This window comes from Sinohyriopsis cumingii, chromosome 19, assembly GCF_028554795.1.
Source record: "Sinohyriopsis cumingii isolate HCF-2022 chromosome 19, ASM2855479v2, whole genome shotgun sequence".
Lineage (NCBI taxonomy): Eukaryota > Metazoa > Mollusca > Bivalvia > Unionida > Unionidae > Sinohyriopsis > Sinohyriopsis cumingii.
In genome coordinates, this window is record NC_142979.1 from 646,778 (window position 1) to 665,000 (window position 18,223).

The window sequence follows — 18,223 nt, forward strand, 5'->3', positions numbered from 1 at the left end:
CGATGACATCGACGCGGTCGTCGCGCTTTTTTACCGGACGCTGACGACGCTGGGATCGGCGCGCAGAAGGTATTAATTAAACCAAATGACGATTGGACGATCCCCCGACGACGACGTCGTTTTTTTTTACCGGGCGCTGACGACACCGGATCCGCTGAGTGCAGAAAGTATTAATTAAACCAAATGACGTTTGGACAAAATGTCCGATTCGCCCTCCCTGCAGATATCAATGATGCACCAGGTATCGATGATATTGATGGCGACGTTAACAATTTAGTCGTGTACGATGATGTTATGTTAGACAATCAAAAAAACCCAGCTAGGATATTTTCCAGAGGCAGGTATAAAAACACCGACGTGATATATGTCACTCAACGATACACTCAGATTCCAAAAGTAATCAGAGACAACTGTAATATTCTTGCTGTATTTAACGGCGTTGATACACACACGCTACGAAATATTTGGCAGACATGGTGCGGCGGTGACATGGACTTTAATGTTTTTCGAAACTTTTTTAGTCATGCTCAGTCGACCCCACATGGATTTGTAACGATAAATTTACATGATCCTCGGACACGATATCGTATCGGACTTGACCAAATATTCGGTTAAATTGTATGTAACCACTTAGCAGCAGGGAGGGCGATGACATCGACGCGGTCGTCGCGCTTTTTTACCGGACGCTGACGACGCTGGGATCGGCGCGCAGAAGGTATTAATTAAACCAAATGACGATTGGACGATCCCCCGACGACGACGTCGTTTTTTTTTTTTACCGGGCGCTGACGACACCGGATCCGCTGAGTGCAGAAAGTATTAATTAAACCAAATGACGTTTGGACAAAATGTCCGATTCGCCCTCCCTGCTGCTCTCGTTGGTGCGGAATTAAAAGCACATGTTTCAAACACATGCAGGTCCAGAAAATACCGTGCCTCATATCCTTTCCTCTACACAGAAGCTGATATCTATAATGCATATATTCTTAAATGCTTAGGATAATAAAGGCTCCATAACGATGTTTGCTTGTGTTGTTTTGTTTTGTTTTGCAAATCACGATGTCGTTAAAACATAATATCATAGTCACAATTATTACACGAGAATCATGACTACGTCCTAAAGTCCCTTACCAGACATGATAGTAAATCCTTTTCCAAAACGAAGAACAAGAACCTCGACTATAACGCCCCAGATTGTTAATACATGCACATTTTATGACTTGCTATGTAACACAAAAGTTAACGTAACTTTTAGATTAGATGAAGTACATTTATTAAACTTATGTTTAAATCATTTTGTTGCTTTGCCAACTCGAACTGGTTATATATGCCCCTTTTTTTAACCGCTATACCACTACCGTTAATAATTATAGGTTACTGCAAAATATTAACGATTTTTTTTTCTTCGGATGGATAATGCACGACCTGCGGGAGTGAACTATCCATCCGAGAAAACGAATTAATATTTTCCTATACAAATGCAGTAACCTTTTGATTATATACTCATCTTCTACCTAAGGCTTCCTTTTTATATAAACAAATGCACTAAAAGAAACAAAGTAATTGAATTTATGCTGTATTCCAAAATAAATGTACTACCGTAGACTATCAATACACAGCGATATTAATGCGCACATAGCACAGCTCACCGACCTTTGAACCTACCGTAGTCACGCGCACTACACCAGTTTTAAAAAAAATGTAATTTTTGGTCTACTTAAAATTGAAATTTAGAGTCATATTGTGAATGAACGCGCATGGGTTTTGTTTCTAGATTGATCCAGTTCAGTTCTGCTTTCTGATTATGAGGGGCTGGATTATTGGGTCAATTTGGTGCAGTATGTGAAGAATGGATTTTCAGGTTGAAATGTAGGCTGCTATGAATTCCAGTAAACTTTCGGTGTGTGTCATGTTTTGCAGGATCTAGGTATATTTTGAGGAAATTCAAGTTGCTTACATGTAAGTATATTTATTACCATTCTTATTACCAGCTGAAGAAAACATGTTTATGCCTTGTCACTTGCATATCGCGGTTAGACGGACCCCAGTAATCACCTGGATCATATTGTGTCTTCTATCGCAAGCCTAACATTGTATCAAATTAGTTACACTGGCAAAACTGAGAAGTAAATGTTGGTTGTTGTGTGACACTCCATTTACCCAGTGAAAATAACATTTTTGCAGTCTTGGATTGTTGGCTCTGATGCTCGTAGTTTCCTACCAAAACCTTCAGTTGCATTTTGTCTTGAATCTGGCATTTTGACTAGTAAAATGGTGCGTCTCTGATAGATAGCCCTGATTTCAATAAGCTTTTATGTGCATTATCTTTTAGACAATGAAGAGCACTGGTCATAGTCTGAGCCATTCTATTTTCTAAAAGATATGAATATTCTTGACCAGAACGGTATTTTCAATTACTGCGACTCATGTTTGCTGTTGACATTGCGAATATCACGTTCGTTCATTTGCTTGTTTGAATGTTCGTCCACATCGTGAACTTTATCCTCTTAGTTTTCAAATAGACGAAACATCTGCTTTTAGTTCATTCGCCAAAATTTAATCAGCCAAAACCTTAAGCGTCTACTACACAAGTGTACAGAGTTTGTTTACAAAGTATTCCTAATACACTATACTATCTTTAGACACACGTGTAGTGCACGTGCGTGTTCAGTATAGTAAAATATTGCACCATTCTGACAATGTAAAGTTAATGGAGACAAAACTGAGCAGATACTAATTTGTACTTAACAGTGTCTATTCTAGAACCTGGGTTGGCGGCATAGTTCTGTTCTAGTATAACGTCTGATGACATGATTCTTTATGACGTCATTGGTCTATTGTTCTGTCACACAGTGCTGCAAATCAATCACTACAATGCAGTGGGGAGTTACCAGATTTTCTTCAAACAAGTCATGGTGCGAATCGCGCTACTATTATGAGAATTACGTTACTGACTAACCACTCGGGAGACGTATATTACACAAGTTATTGGTTGCCAATTTATTCTCGATATTCAACTGGGTGTAAAATAAATCAAATGATTTTCAAGAATGTGTAGGATATATTAATGTCTTCTACAGCCATCCATTTGAAAGTATTAAAGATTATATGGGTATGTTATTTATTTTTACACACAACACACACACAAATACAACGCGCAACACAGGGTTAACTTTCAGCTATTTACATTAAAAAAATAACATTAAAGAGCGTTGGTACTGTTTCTACTTTATTACGAAATGTACGTTCAAGACATTTGACAGAATGGCAGTTGCAAGACACTTCACAAATTCGTTTCTCGTTTACGAATGAACGTGTCCATTGCGAAAAATTATGGAATTTTCTTTGCCTTTTTGCCATTATCAGCTGTCTAAAAGTTTCGTCTTTGTCACGAAGGGATCCGAATTTTGTATTGATAAGAAAAGCTATATGCCACCTCGCAGCATTGCGCTGTATCTCATCGATTTGCAGAGGACGGGGTATGTATTCAGCTTTCCCTCCTGTTTCAGACAGTAGGCTAACATGTTTATGGCAGTTTCTTTGTTTACTAGATGCTCCTGACATATGGCCCGGATCAAGTTGTCCAAAGCAATCCTTTTTGGTAGTACCTTTCTATGCCAGTAACAACACTGGTATTGAAGGAAATGGAGATAGAACTTCGGATCAATCACAGTCCAATCTAGGCAGTAGTCCTTACCTGGATGTAAAATATTCAGCTCCGATCCAGTACCGCGGAACATCTCAGTGATACGAGCTTTTGGTGTGCAACGAATCTCTGATGGGAGATATGATATAGAGAAGGCGACATACTGTCTTAATATATCTGTTGTTGAAAGTGTACCATCAAAAATTGTCAAGTACATCCTCCTGCAGTTTCCCGCCTAGACCTAGAACGAAAATGGTGTATTTGGTTTCAATTTGACGTAGAATAACTTCCATGTGAATCAGCCTTCCCTGCGTTAGATGATAAGCGGCTAGTTTAAATTTTACAGAAGCTACATCAAAAGATGTAGCCATAAGTAGCAGATCACATGGTAAATCAATACTTTCTTGGTCTGGGTCTTCCTTTGTCAAAGTCTGCGATGCTAGGTAAAAACCGAGATTTGAAATACAGACGCTTCGCACAGTAACATCGACCTCGTTACGTATTTTGCTGGAAGAACTGACTCCGTAGCTTGCTGGGATCATTTTGCACGCCACGTTTTTAAGAAGTTCAACCCATGCCACTTGAAAAGTCAATAAATAAACAAAATATTACCCTTATCATGACGTAAAGAACTTTAATTTGATGTCCAACCATTGCTAAAGGAGACTGGCATGCCCTAATCAGCTTCGGTCCGATGTTGTCGTAAGGTATCCTAGCAAAGATGTCTTGCCTCTTGTCTTAAAATATCAAGTAAAATGCTACAATGTTGAGCTTGAGCAGGACCATACACTTTATACTTGAACATGTTCTCATCTTATATAAAGTAATATGGGCAGAAGCTCTCTCTACCCAAGAATATAATTGCCTCAAGCATAACTCAGTGCAAAACAGTAAATTTGCGGGATGCCATAAAGATAAAAGTGTACTCCCCATCATATAAAACATGCAAGTTTTGCAATGATAACTGCTTAAGACATTTTCTCCACCATCGGGTTGATAAACTGTTTTCTGATCATTTTCAAAAAGACATAGCATTTGTATTGGGTGTTATTGAATTGCCAGAGCAGACGTTTTTCACCAAACAAGACAGATAATCTCCATTCCAGATGTTTATAGGCGCTTAATTGATGACCAACTGGGACCTGCAGACTCTTGTTTACTGGATGATGGAGACTGTTTCTTGTGATAGCCAGCTGTACCGTCTGCGTCTTGTTATCCACTGATATTATTGCTGCGGCCAAGAAAATGATCGCAGTGCATAAACCTTATCAAACTGTAGCATTCCTATGCTGGCTGTATTCGTCGGTTCATGTCAATCATGATATTCCTTCATATCACTGCTGTTCAAATGAATATTGTTTTTGTGGATAACTGAGCAACCATATCGACCCAACTCTACCGAATGCACTGGATGGTGTAAAACTTGACATAGACTGGAGCTGTGTCTTCCTCCCTGACAAGAAGTGTCCAATTATCTTCCAACTGAGACTCGCGATCCTGGACCACTGTGACAGATGTGCAACTGAAAACCATATCGACATCTAAAGGTAACCTTATGATGGCAGTCGCCTCTGCATGACTACCGAAAACATGTACAGTCTACTTCTTATCCCTTACTATAGAAGTTAATTCTTCTATATCCAGTCACGTCATGATTTTCTTCCATCTGATGTCCTCACTCAATCCCACTGCATCAAGGACTTGGACCAGTCTTTGGGGCACGTCTTTGTAATACCCTGGGACATTCATACTGGGTTATCTATGGTTGAATTAGAATGAGAATAACCTGGATTAAATTCATTTCAGTTTTAGTAAAATTACCTTTAAAATTAATTAAGAGAAGAATGTTGTTACTAATCTATTACAAGGAAAAACGGAAGGGTAAATATGAACTATATCGTACGAATGTCTTATGTAGATTTGATTTAATGTTTTTGATTTAATTTGTTTGTTAGTTTTAAATTTTCCTTTACATTTTATAGTAATGTAATTTTGTTCATTGGAATTTGACATTTTCCAGAAATTAGTTTGACCTGACTGTTTTTCGTAAACACCTAATAATAGAACTTTGTATCTAAAAGCTGACCTAGTTCTTGGCCTTGATTAAGAATCGAGTAGACAACTTTTTTTATTCATTCGTAATGTGGGATTGATAAGAGTGAAATCGAGGCTGAGTAGGTGTACGTGGATTTAAGTATTTGAAGATTCGATCTGTTCCTAGAAAGTAATCACGTGACCCTCATACGGAAATCTGTTTTGTGTCTCTAGTAAGTGTATAACATTTGTCTATAGAGAATATAGTCAGTCGGGCTTCTAAACACTTGATGTCAATGTGTTCGTTTTGTGTGACCAGTTGGAGTTATATTTTGATTTTTCTTCAAATTATGTGGATTGTAAAAGATTAATTATTTTTCCCTGGAATATTTAAGTGCTCATACAGAATTCTTGGACAAAGACATTTATTCGGAATTCAAACACCGGAATATTGTTTGTGGATCAGCAGGGAACAGTTGACATATAGGACTACACTGGCTATAGCATATGTCATCACCTTCTATTTTGGATTTTCGTCGGGACTCGAACTAAAATTCATTAGAACATTATATTATTAGGAATAATAATTTTTAATTCTTGGATTATACTTGGATTATTTTTGGATTTGATTCTTAAAACCGTAAATTCTTTCTTCCTTGTTTTTCTAGGGAAATAAATTATTTGTTAAATTTTATAAATCTTATTGTCTTCACTCTTTATTGTTACTGTTTATAACACGTAACAAAGGAAGTATATGATAACATGATATATATATATATATATATATATATATATATATATATATATATATATATATATATATATATATGTGTGTGTGTGTGTGTGTGTGTGTGTGTGTGTGTGTGTGTGTGTATGATGGAGAGGGTCCTATGTAGGAACGAGTCATGAGGGTAATCTAAGGCATTTGTTTCACTCTGTATGATTTTTTTTCCTTCAGATTATTGTTATTTTTTTTAACATCAAGCTCGCGTCGAACAATTCTGATATCTACCTAAATTTAAATGCTATGAAACTTACCATTTTAAGTCAACCATGTTTCTGGTGTGTGGGTGTATAGGTCTGAACTGGCGGATGACCTCAGATTTTCAACCTAATTTGAGGCTGTACTTAATTTTTAAATCATATGCACTCACTCCCGATAATGAAATGGTCGATCCCTGATTCCCTCTGGAGCCCCTTGGTTTTCTTACCACTCATTGATTCATATACATGTACATCAGTACATATACCACAATGTCACTAACCTAGCTCAGCATTTGTTGATAGAGCGGCTATGTAGTTCTACATAGGTAGGTAAGTACATGGTATACATTATATACTCAACAAACAGTCAGTTCTGATATGAATACAAAACTAGCTCAAACCGAGGCGAATCAGAACGTCTGCTTACGAATTCAAAACATGAGTTGAACAGGGACAAGCATGATATTTAGGCAAAGGCTGAAGGTGTCGCTATATTAGTTAACTGACTGGACTAATTTAAGGGGAATTTATTAAGCGTCATGCGTCTCATGGTATTATGATTGGAATGTCCTTACGATATATAGTGCATAGTCGATGTGTATCTAATTGGACTGTCTTTAAAGCTACGTTAAATTCAAATAACACATCAAATTACACAGAAACACACCCCTACACCTATATTGCACTTTGATTATGCAAACATCCTGCAGTAACCGGTCAGGCCGCTATTTAATGGTTTTACCAGATGAACCTTGCACGGTTGACATTGTCTCATGAGTGTCTGGGTGCAATGAGTCCATGCGACATATTTATAGCGAATATAAATGTACCCAGCGGTGTTAGTAAGCCGATACACCCAGGTTCATCTTGCCAGTAAGACATTTGGTGTCGCTTAGTACCAATTAAGAGCTAAAATCTACACCACAGTATATACCTGGGTCAACACCATCGTGACCAACACTGTTGTTGAATTACCTAGATGACTACGATTACTACCTAGATGACTACGATTACTACCTAGATGACTGCGATTACTACCTAGATGACTGCGATTTGTTTTACTAGATATTTATCAAAAGGAAGCATAAAAAATACAATGTTTCGGACTAGGTGTTCTTGGTACAACAGGCCATTCTTTGAAATAACAAATAATCATCACATTATGAAGTAGAGGAAACATCGAAATTGACATCATCAGTTAACTAACTTACCAGACGATCAGTGGTATAATTAAGTACAAAATTATCGTACACAATGATGCCTACGTAGCTATAGACCTGGCCACGCATTAAGGGACAATTTAGCTAGTTGATTCATATTATATTGTATAACATATGCCTCATATACAATAATACTCCGGTGGCCTAGTAGTTAGAGCGTCCGCCTCGGATGCGGGAGGTCATGGGTTCGATCCCCGGCTGAGTCATACCAAAGAGGTACAGTAATGGTACTAACAGCTCCCTCGCAAGGCGCTCAGCATTAAGAGGTTAGTGTTAGGGCTGTAATAAAATAACTCAATACCTCTTTCTCACAGACTTGGATAAAGTGTACACCTACATTCAGTGTATATGGTGACTTGGATAAAGTGTACACCACATGGAGTGTATGTGGTGATTTGGATAAAGTGTACACCAACATGGAGTGTATGTGGTGACTTGGATAAAGTGTACACCAACATGGAGTGTATATGGTGACTTGGATAAAGTGTACACCAACATGGAGTGTATATGGTGACTTGGATAAAGTGTACACCAACATGGAGTGTATATGGTGACTTGGATAAAGTGTACACCAACATGGAGTGTATATGGTGACTTGGATAAAGTGTACACCACATGGAGTGTATATGGTGACTTGGATAAAGTGTACACAACATGGAGTGTATATGGTGAAAATGAAATGCCACTGACACTAATGAATAATCCATTTAGTGCCAATTAGAAGTGAATATTGAATAAAACTTGGACATACACTTTGAAATAAAATGGAATCAAGTCAGTCCAATCTTGACAGTAGTTCTTAAAGAAAGTGGTGTGTGCGTGTGTGTGTTATTTGAATTTTTAACGTAGCTTTAAAAAATGTGTCGATCACATCGCTACGATGTCTGTAGTGTGACAGAATATTGTGATGTCTAGCACTTGAGCATCATGCCGCCGACATGTAGCATGATGTCCCACCCAGTTATATTATCCTGACACTAACTCCTTTATGCTGAGCGATTAACTTTGCAGCTGCTAGTACCAATTTATAAGCCTATGGTATGACTCGACCGGGGTTCGAACTGTGACCTCCCGCATCTGATGCGGACGCTCTAACCACTAGGCCACCGGAGCGGTACCCTAAAGAAAGGTACGTATGCATATAATGGCCATAGGCGTTTTTACGATGAAGACAACAACACAATTCTACGTGTATTTGGATAATAATAAGAATCATGTCATTTTAGTCTCAAACATTATGACGTTCCCCACAATCAAGAGTTTGGAATATTCATATTTTCTGCTCACTTGTCTTTATGTACACACTGTACTGTCTATTGTAGCACAATTCGTAATCCAGTTTGCTAACCTTTGTTAATGAAGTAATCTTGAGCTTAAATCTCTCACACTTTGTTGGTATCCTAATTATTGGTTAGTGGCAAAATATACATCTAAAACTGGTCTAATATTTTCCCTTTTATGTAGACCACCAGCCACATTAAACTACCTCCTTGTATCCTGGTTTCTAAAGCAGACATGCCTTTGCAAGTGACCACACTGTACAACGGTAACAACTAATATATCTAGTCTAGTGTTCAAATCTCGTACAGAAAACAACATAAATAACCAGTTATCACAAATACATAAACAATGTCACTAAATCACCACTAATATGTACATAACTAATTTTACAAATAAGTGTCAACTCTTTCACTTGTGAAATATAATGCTAAATAGTCTATATTAGTTCATATAAACACATTTTCGGTAAAACAGAACATTTAAGTAAAAAAAAATTTAACGTTAATGAAACCTAACCCATTACGTACTATACGTGATATTTGACTATGCCACACACACACCAGTTAAGTCAATTCGTATTAAGAATAGTCGTTAATGTAATAGTTTTATTTTCTTCTATATTTTGTTAAAAATGTATTGTAGAACTGACCCCGGGTGGTCTAAAGCGCTCACCTTTACAGATCACTTGAGTCTCGGCTCGATCGCAGGTGGGTATATGTGAAAGCTTGCCAGTAGTTTCCCGTGGGTCAATGGTTCATCCTGGCCTTTTCCTCTGCCAAAGATACTGGTCGCCATGCATGCCCCATAATGTGTTGAAAAATGGCGTTAAACTCAATGAAACCAAACCATTTAAGTGTGAAATACTTCATAAAAACTAGCGCGTTTATTAATATATATATATATATATATATATATATATATATATGTGTGTGTGTATATATAACTGGTAAGACGCCTGATTCCCTGAGTTCAAATCCCTTTGTTGCTTAAGATCGAGACACTATTATCTCACTATTACATTGTGTTAGCTGATATGAATGGATATAATGAAAACATTCTGCACATCTTTTCAAGTGTTTACCGCATTACTATTCATTCACAAAATTAACTCTCTTCACAACTTTATTCCGGATTAAAATCAATGTTTAATTGACTAAGAATTACATTCATATGCATGGAACTAATTGAACACAAAATAATATAATTTAGCACTTGGGTAGGCATGCTTATCTAAAAAAGAAATATGGGAAATCGCAGCTCCAGCCATGAATTTAATAGTTTTTATTTTTAAGAAAATTAGAAGAATGGACTAATCCAAGCACCCAGAGCGTGCGGACGATATAAGCCGTTCAAATACCTCTACAAAATGACACTTGATACCAATAATAAAAGCAAAATAACGTTTCTGTTTGAGCTGCGCTTCATTTAGAAGTCCTGTTGTAAAATTTAAATTAAAATCTGTCGAAGAAAACTGCTAAACAAAATTCCAAGAGATATATTTGATCGACTGTGCTCAAAGGGGCAGAGACGCTCTATGGTGAACCATAAATCGATGACACATAGAACGAGGGTGATAATGCATTGTGACCTCAACCAGAGGCCTTTGATAGTAAGAAATGTCTTAATATTAGAGGGAAGAAAATATCATATATATATATATATATATATATATATATATATATATATATATATATATATATATATACATATGTAAATATATATATATATATATATATATATATATATATATATATATATATATATATATATATATATATATATGTGTGTGTGTGTGTGTGTGTGTGTGTGTTATCTGGGTGGATGGTGGTGCAATAAAAATGTTCCGTTCATTTTTCTCCGATGCCTATTGAAGTAATTTTTTACGAACCATACTTTTCCTAAACGAACGAATGTTAGTCATCCATCCCCCATGGTCTAATGACTTTAAGAATGGCAGTTCCAAATTAAGCCAGGACAAATCACTTTGAATGGGATATCAGAAAAATTAGTGTGAAATATTTCCAAAGTCTTAAATCTCGTGTCCTATGCTGAAGATTATTCTCCCTTTGTTACTTAGACCAAGTACACAGCAACACATAAAAAAAAACTGAAACGCGACCATGACTTTGGAAATGGTGTCACACTAATTTTTCTGATATCCGATTGGCAACGATTTGTTGTGAATTACTTTGGAACTACCATCCTTACAGGCAATGCTACCGTGGCGGACAGATGATTAATGTTCGGTTTTTTAGGCAAGCTATAATTTGTAGAAAATAGTTTGAATGGCATCGAACATATTGACGAATATTTATATTTCACCCCATCCACCCAGAAAATATGTTGCCAATTAGATTTATATGTATATGAATTTTAGATATATATCTGTATAAATGTGTTTAAATTTTTTGATTTTCTTTTATCTCACCAATCTTCTGACATTTCTTACTGCAGTGATTGTTTGAGATGCCTGTGCCTCAACACTTTAATATAAGATTGATATTACTCCATGGCCCGGATTAAATACACACCTCTACATGCAACCTATGGCCACTCAAATCAACGAGCAATCAATGCTCATCTGAAATTGGGCCTATTAATAACAAATACAAGCCTGTCTGGATACGGATCTTTTCTTAATCAGGAGCTAGCATATCTGATTCCTTTCTACAGCGGTTTTGCAAAATTAGTGTTATACAAAACACGACTTTAAAATGCCGACTCTGCCAAGTGCAGTTAATGCTTTCTTGGCGTTGTTTGAGGTACCGTAGAGTTCAGTCGTGTACAAACGGAAATGTTAAAACTCTATTAGCATTCTACGTGACACTAGTGTTTCCTACGGCCGCAAATTGAATTATCCGGTCGTAGACGGATTTGTAGAACTGACGAATTAATCTTCTCCGAACTTCATTCTTTATCGAATGCTGCATGGAGATGTATAAGCGTGGAACTGATTGCATTAGGCAGCTGCGGAATATTTAGAAAGTTAAGGTTGAAAAGTACATTATCTGGCCAAAAAAATACGATACAACAACCTATTACTAAATCTCTCTTCATAGAACGGCAATGGATTAACAAGCTGTGTAGAACTGGTATGCATAAACGGTGATTGTAGAGCTATTGTTTGTGACTATATTTTTTAATTGCTTGCAGTTAATGTTATCTAGAAGGTGGACACAAGTATACATAGTAGTCAATTGAGTCAATAGTAACGGAACCGAGTTCTATCTATCTTGCTGTCTTTGTCTTTATGTATCTGACCATTAGTCTTTTTGCGCGGCTTTCATTTGCATTCTTGTTCTTAATGACATGATTCATAGTATAATGGTTTAAACATTTATATATGTTCAATTCAAAGTTCCAAGATCAATTCTCACTAACTTTAATTGAACAACAAAAGCTTCAGGTTTAATGGACGCTTTTAAACTGTTTAGTCTTCCTTTAGTATTTTTTTTTTTTTTGAATATAATTATTATACTTTATTCAGATTCCGTTGAGGTTAGGGGTTTGTGGCTGGAATGGTCACACGTATTGGACGTGCTGAAGATATGTTAGTTTAGGAAGATGGATCTATATGTGTATGAAATGTAGTCCCTCAAAACTGTGCTCTTGAATGATAATTTCGAAAGATGACTTTTTATATGGGTTTCTTATCTTGTTCTTCTTTTATACTTTTAATTTCAGGCCCTAGCAGACAGTCATGCCGATCAAGTACCTGAAAGATGAAGAGGGTGAGGCTATACGTGTGTTGGACATCGACGGGTATTATCTTCCTACCTTTGACAAAATTATCCCAGAACAAGAGGAAGTAGTCAGGTCTATCCGCACATGGAAGGCAAGAAATGATGACGTTTTAGTATGTGCTTATCCCAAAGCAGGTATGTCCATTTTTTTGGTCAGTATTTTGATACGAAAACCATAAACAGTTTTGGTTCATTGTTTCCTCTTTCAAGAAATAAATCATTTGTTTTCAAATGTTCATTTGTCTATATAAAACATTCTAAACAGTCTAAAAGATAAAGTCACATTTGCAACATAGAAGATAATTTTATAACTTAAAGTGGTTTCAGTATTATGTGCACAAAGTTTTGCATGGTCTCGTCTGCAATCTTTAGAGCTCCATCGCTCAGAACTCGGAGTGACACTACAGATGTGTGACTACTAAAAGAAAACGTTAACTGTATGTCTTATAATTTAATTTTCGTGTCTTTTATCTTTCTGACTGCAGTTATTTACATTATAATTATATACCCCAAAGGATTTGTTTTATTTTGTGTTTTTTATAGGTACACATTGGCTATGGGAAGTAGCATCCATGTTGCTTAATGGGTCAGCTGACAGGATAAATCTTATCAAAGAGACGGCCATGCTAGAAGGCGTAACTCAGCCAATGTACGACAACATTAAATCTCCCAGAGTCCTCAACTCTCATATCTATTTCCGGATGCTTCCAGAGGACTTTGTCAAACGAAAATGTAAAATTGTTTACATTCTGAGAAACCCAAAGGATGTTGCGGTTTCGTTTTTTAACCACCACTTTAAGATTCTCGAATATGAATATGGTGGAAAATGGGAGAATTATATCCATCGTTTCATTAAAGGTCAAGGTAAATTTAAATGTAATAAATATTTTTCGACAAAATGAGGTATTTATTCAGTCCAATCCGTTACTTCATTTGGGGTTAAATGTAGGGTTCGACCTAAACCTTTCTCTTAAAAAAAAATGCGTTCAATCAAAATTAATTGCAAAAGTAAAATCTGTTGTCTGCAGAATGTGAGTGCTGGGTGAGGGGGTACAATATGTTTAGTACAGGAAGAAAAGAAATACCGCCATATTGAAATGTGGTACTTTAACATCTGATTTGATCTTCAAACGTCCGTGCAAAATTGAATTTGGAGGAGGGACAGTCCGACAACAAGTGAGCGACTTGTTGCAAGGCGTGACTAAGAAAATGCTGAACAAAATTTAATTTGAGAGAACTGAACATATAAATCTATTTTCATATTCAGTAAGGTTTCTTAAGAAGAGAAATTAACATCTTGCTTCGGTATTATGTAAAAGTTTATAAATTAAAAAGTATCTAGCATGTATATGCTTCTCTGAAATTTATGTTATATATCTAAATTTTACGTTATTACTAGTTGGTGATGTCGAAAGTACAAAAATAATACTAGGCAGAATAAAATATTTTCTGTAGAAGACAGAAGCCCTCAATTCAAGAATATTACAGTTATAAATAATTTGACATACTTTCAGTGGACTATGGCTCATGGTTCGACTACACACTAGACTGGGAAAAGGTTATCCAAGATAATCCAGATTATCCAATACACATCATAAGCTACGAAGACATGAAAAAGGTAAAGTAGTTAGAATACTCATATGCATTAAAGTAAGCGCAACCACTTTATTATTATTATTATTATTATTATTATTATTATTAAAGCTGTGTTAAACACAATACATTTAGTTGTTATTGTTGTTCTTGTAGGGATTAACGCCATTTTTCAGAACAAGATAAACTATACATAGCGGCCATTATCAATGGTACCGGAAGAACCCGGGAAAACCCCGGAAAGAACCACCGACCCACGAGAAGCTACTGCCAAGCTTTCTCAAATACTCACATTGACCGAGCCCGAGACTCAAACCCACGCAGACAGGTGAGATGGCAGTGATCCGTAATGGTGAGCGCTTTAGACCACTCAGCCACGCAGGGCCCACCAACACATTTAGTAATGCGTGCATCCACACATGCATAAATACCTACGTACAAAAGTAAATGCATATAGATGACAAAGGCATTCATTTAGATTCTTACAGTTTCACCATTGTCAAATTTCATATCCTGTAGGACGATACGAAGGAAATCAAGCAACTAGCTCGGTTTCTTGGAGTAAAGGAGGACGAAGGATTAATAACGAGCATAGCAGAAGCGTGTGATTTTGAAAGGATGAAGAAAGAGAAAAATCCTCTTGAAATGGCCACAGCAGATGAATGGAGGGGCAAAGAGCCAGGGATGTACCGAAAGGGTGAGGACTGAACATATATTGTTCATTTAATTATATTACTTGTATAGATTTCATCTTTCTTCTCCGGCATCATTTGATGTCAAAACATGCCAAAACCTTAAAGGAAATATACACTTTTTCTAAAATGTACACCAGTCTGTCATTTGTACACGACATACGAGGACCGCATATACAAGTTCAAGTAAATGTTAATATTGCACCATGTTCAATCGTTTATCTGAATGGAACTTTTTTTTGGCCTATTTTGTTAAAATCGTTTGAAAAGGAAGCTAATTATATTCCCTTGCTCAGCCTTGAGCAGTTCTGGCATATGGTCCGTTCACGTCCCATCGGCCGATGGGAACTTCCAGTGTAGAAGAATGTTGTGCTCACGTACTTTTAAAATGATATTACTGATTTTTTGGTTATATAAGTGGAGTTTAGTTTTTTCATCTGTGTATACCTGCTTTTAGTCGATAATTAATTCCTATTAAACGCTTTTGATGAAAATTTTCGATATTTACGTTTTCATGTTTGGTTTGAAAATTTATGGTTGTTACAACGACAGAATGAACGATTCTCATGATCGAATCGGTTTCTACCGCGATTTTGTAACATCAACTGCATTCAAACATACGAACTGCCATCTTCGCTAGCCAAGGTTCCGATGTGTTAACCCTATCTACACATTGGTATATCGAGCCATTCGAGTATTTATGTGCCTCGGGTTGGCGAATTTCATCGAATGCGGCGGAAAGCCACCACATCCAATCAAAAATTAATTTGTTCAAATTTGAACATTGCTCCTACATGATCGAGACAAGGAGAACACACAGCTTGATTGGAATCAGAAATAAGCAATTTTCTACTGCTGGTCTGTGTTTGTAGAAATAACTTTCACTCAAATACACCTGTATTGGCTTCTCTCTGGTATGTAGTCACACTTTCAATGTTAAACTTACAAAGTATCCTTTTAAAAGTCATTTGCCTCCACCGTTTTTGGCCGATTTACAATGCACCGCTGTTACACACTATTTGGTTACTTGGCATTACACACTAAGGGAGGCAATACATTATATTCAATAGATGTAGCTAGGACAAAACAATAAAATATATGCTAGATCCACCAAGGTGTATACGGGGTTAACATATTGAAACCTTGCCTAGTGAAGATGACGACCTGCATACAAAATTGCATTGCACATGTTTCTCGGGTACAAGATATTACGTTGCTCATTTTTTAATAGACTTTTTGGGATAATTTAATATAATTAGCGATAGATTCAGTAAGAAATACGATTATACAGTTTTATTTTGGACCAATATTAGTGAGATAATTGAACCATCGGGTTCAAACCGACCCCATAAACCTCCATAAAAATAGCCCCACTTCGAGAAAGTAAACAAGTAGTAATCGATTATCTGTAACTCTTCAGGTCAAGTTGGAGACTGGAAGAACTGGTTCACGGTGGCACAGAACGAACTCTTTGATACAGTGTATACCGAGAGAATGAAGAACTCAAAATTTCAGTTTAGATGCATGGTATGATGACTGCATTAACATATACTTGGTATGGAATTGGAGTTGGTGTCGAAGCCACGTATGATATGTATACATTGTAGGTGAATAGAACGTATGAATGCAAATCAAAATTTAGCTTTTATGATGTTGATTGTTTAAATAATCAGTTAGATTGCTTTTCTACATTTACTACAAAAATAAATCGTAAGGAGAAGCAGACTGTTCTCACCAAATTTCAGGTTTTTCAGATAATTAAAGGATATACAGGTAAATCATGTCATACTACTTTGGGATGATCAAAGTAAGAAACAAACAAGATGATAATACCAAAATAAATTAAATGTTGGTTATTTGTTACTTATTTGATATATAAACAAATATACATAGCGTGGAACCGGAACAGCGTAATGACTGGTACCATGTTTTGACTGTGCTACTGTTTTATTGAATGATTCTTGGTCCTGATTATGACATGTAAAATATTTTCTATAGCTTTTCCTGCTTTGACTAGAACAATGAAATTTCTCAGTCTGTTTTGACTTTATAGAATATTTAATCTGGTTGTTTTCCTTCAGAGGCAGAACCTGGAACCTGAAACTAAATGCTAAGTTTTAAATCCGCTCTCTGCAAGTTGTGAAACCTATGTCAGATGCATTTAACATTGACATGGATCATGTATTGCATTTGCTTTAATAATGCTCACAAGGAATGAAAAAGTGGCAAGTTTACTAATAGTAGTTCGTATGTGTGTACTAAATTAATATCCTGTAGTTGATTGTGAACAAATCATACAGATTTTGAAAAATGTAAATTCAGAATGAGTCAATATAAGCATAGGATATGTCAGTGGTATGAAAATAGTAGAATATCCAAAATAAACCTATGTAAAAACCAATGACTCAGCAAACAAAATACTTACATTTTAATACAAGTACTCACAAAATGTTTTTTCGTTGAGGTAACATTTTGTTTAAGAACATTAGGTTGTTGCAAATTTCTTGCAATCATATCACCGGAGATACTTGATGAAAACATTTTGAATGTATTTCAATCTAGGAATTTTAATAGTCTAAATCAGTTCAATAATGAACTATACTTTTAACACTTTTCGTGAATTTCGTAAATATTTATGGCGGCATTTGATAAAATTTTGACTATTATCAGATTTTGTTAATGCTCTGCGAAACGTCTTTGTAACTGGTGTCAGCTAATCAACAACAGGCCCTTTGACCGGATATTGTGTAAGTTAATGCAGTCTATACTGTATTAGAATGAACCCGTTTTATTGCCAAATTTTACACAACAGCTCTGTAATTCTCTTAACGTGATTTTCTTTACTACGATTGCATGTACTTTCTTCCATTTTTAGATATATAATTTTTTGTCCTCTATGATCAACGAATGATGTGTGTCGATTAAGATGATGCACAAATTTATCACATGAATTGCTATGTATTTTACTGTAATATACGTAAAGGTGCTCAGGTATAGATGTTATTATAATAATGAGTATTTGACAATAAA

At 36.1% G+C, this 18,223-nt stretch overlaps 1 protein-coding gene across 5 annotated transcripts in view; it reads left to right on the top strand.

Moving 5' to 3' along the window:
• Positions 1 to 1,814: 1,814 nt before the first annotated feature.
• LOC149775027 (sulfotransferase 1B1-like) overlaps positions 1,815 to 18,223 on the top strand; it is a 16,422-nt gene continuing 13 nt past the window's right edge. Inside the window, exons 1-6 of one of the 5 annotated variants that reach the window (XM_089943153.1) lie at positions 1,815 to 1,959; positions 12,850 to 13,043; positions 13,452 to 13,772; positions 14,423 to 14,526; positions 15,021 to 15,198; positions 16,614 to 18,223. The exon at positions 16,614 to 18,223 is cut by the window's right edge and continues 13 nt beyond it. In XM_089943153.1, the coding sequence (XP_089799279.1) occupies positions 12,866 to 13,043; positions 13,452 to 13,772; positions 14,423 to 14,526; positions 15,021 to 15,198; positions 16,614 to 16,726 (894 nt within the window). In that variant the 5' untranslated portion in view covers positions 1,815 to 1,959; positions 12,850 to 12,865 and the 3' untranslated portion in view covers positions 16,727 to 18,223. Of the gene's footprint in view, positions 1,960 to 6,909; positions 6,995 to 7,533; positions 9,014 to 11,987; positions 12,258 to 12,849; positions 13,044 to 13,451; positions 13,773 to 14,422; positions 14,527 to 15,020; positions 15,199 to 16,613 lie in introns of those variants that run through there. The other 4 variants (XM_089943150.1, XM_089943151.1, XM_089943154.1 and 1 more) reach the window with 4 other exon arrangements.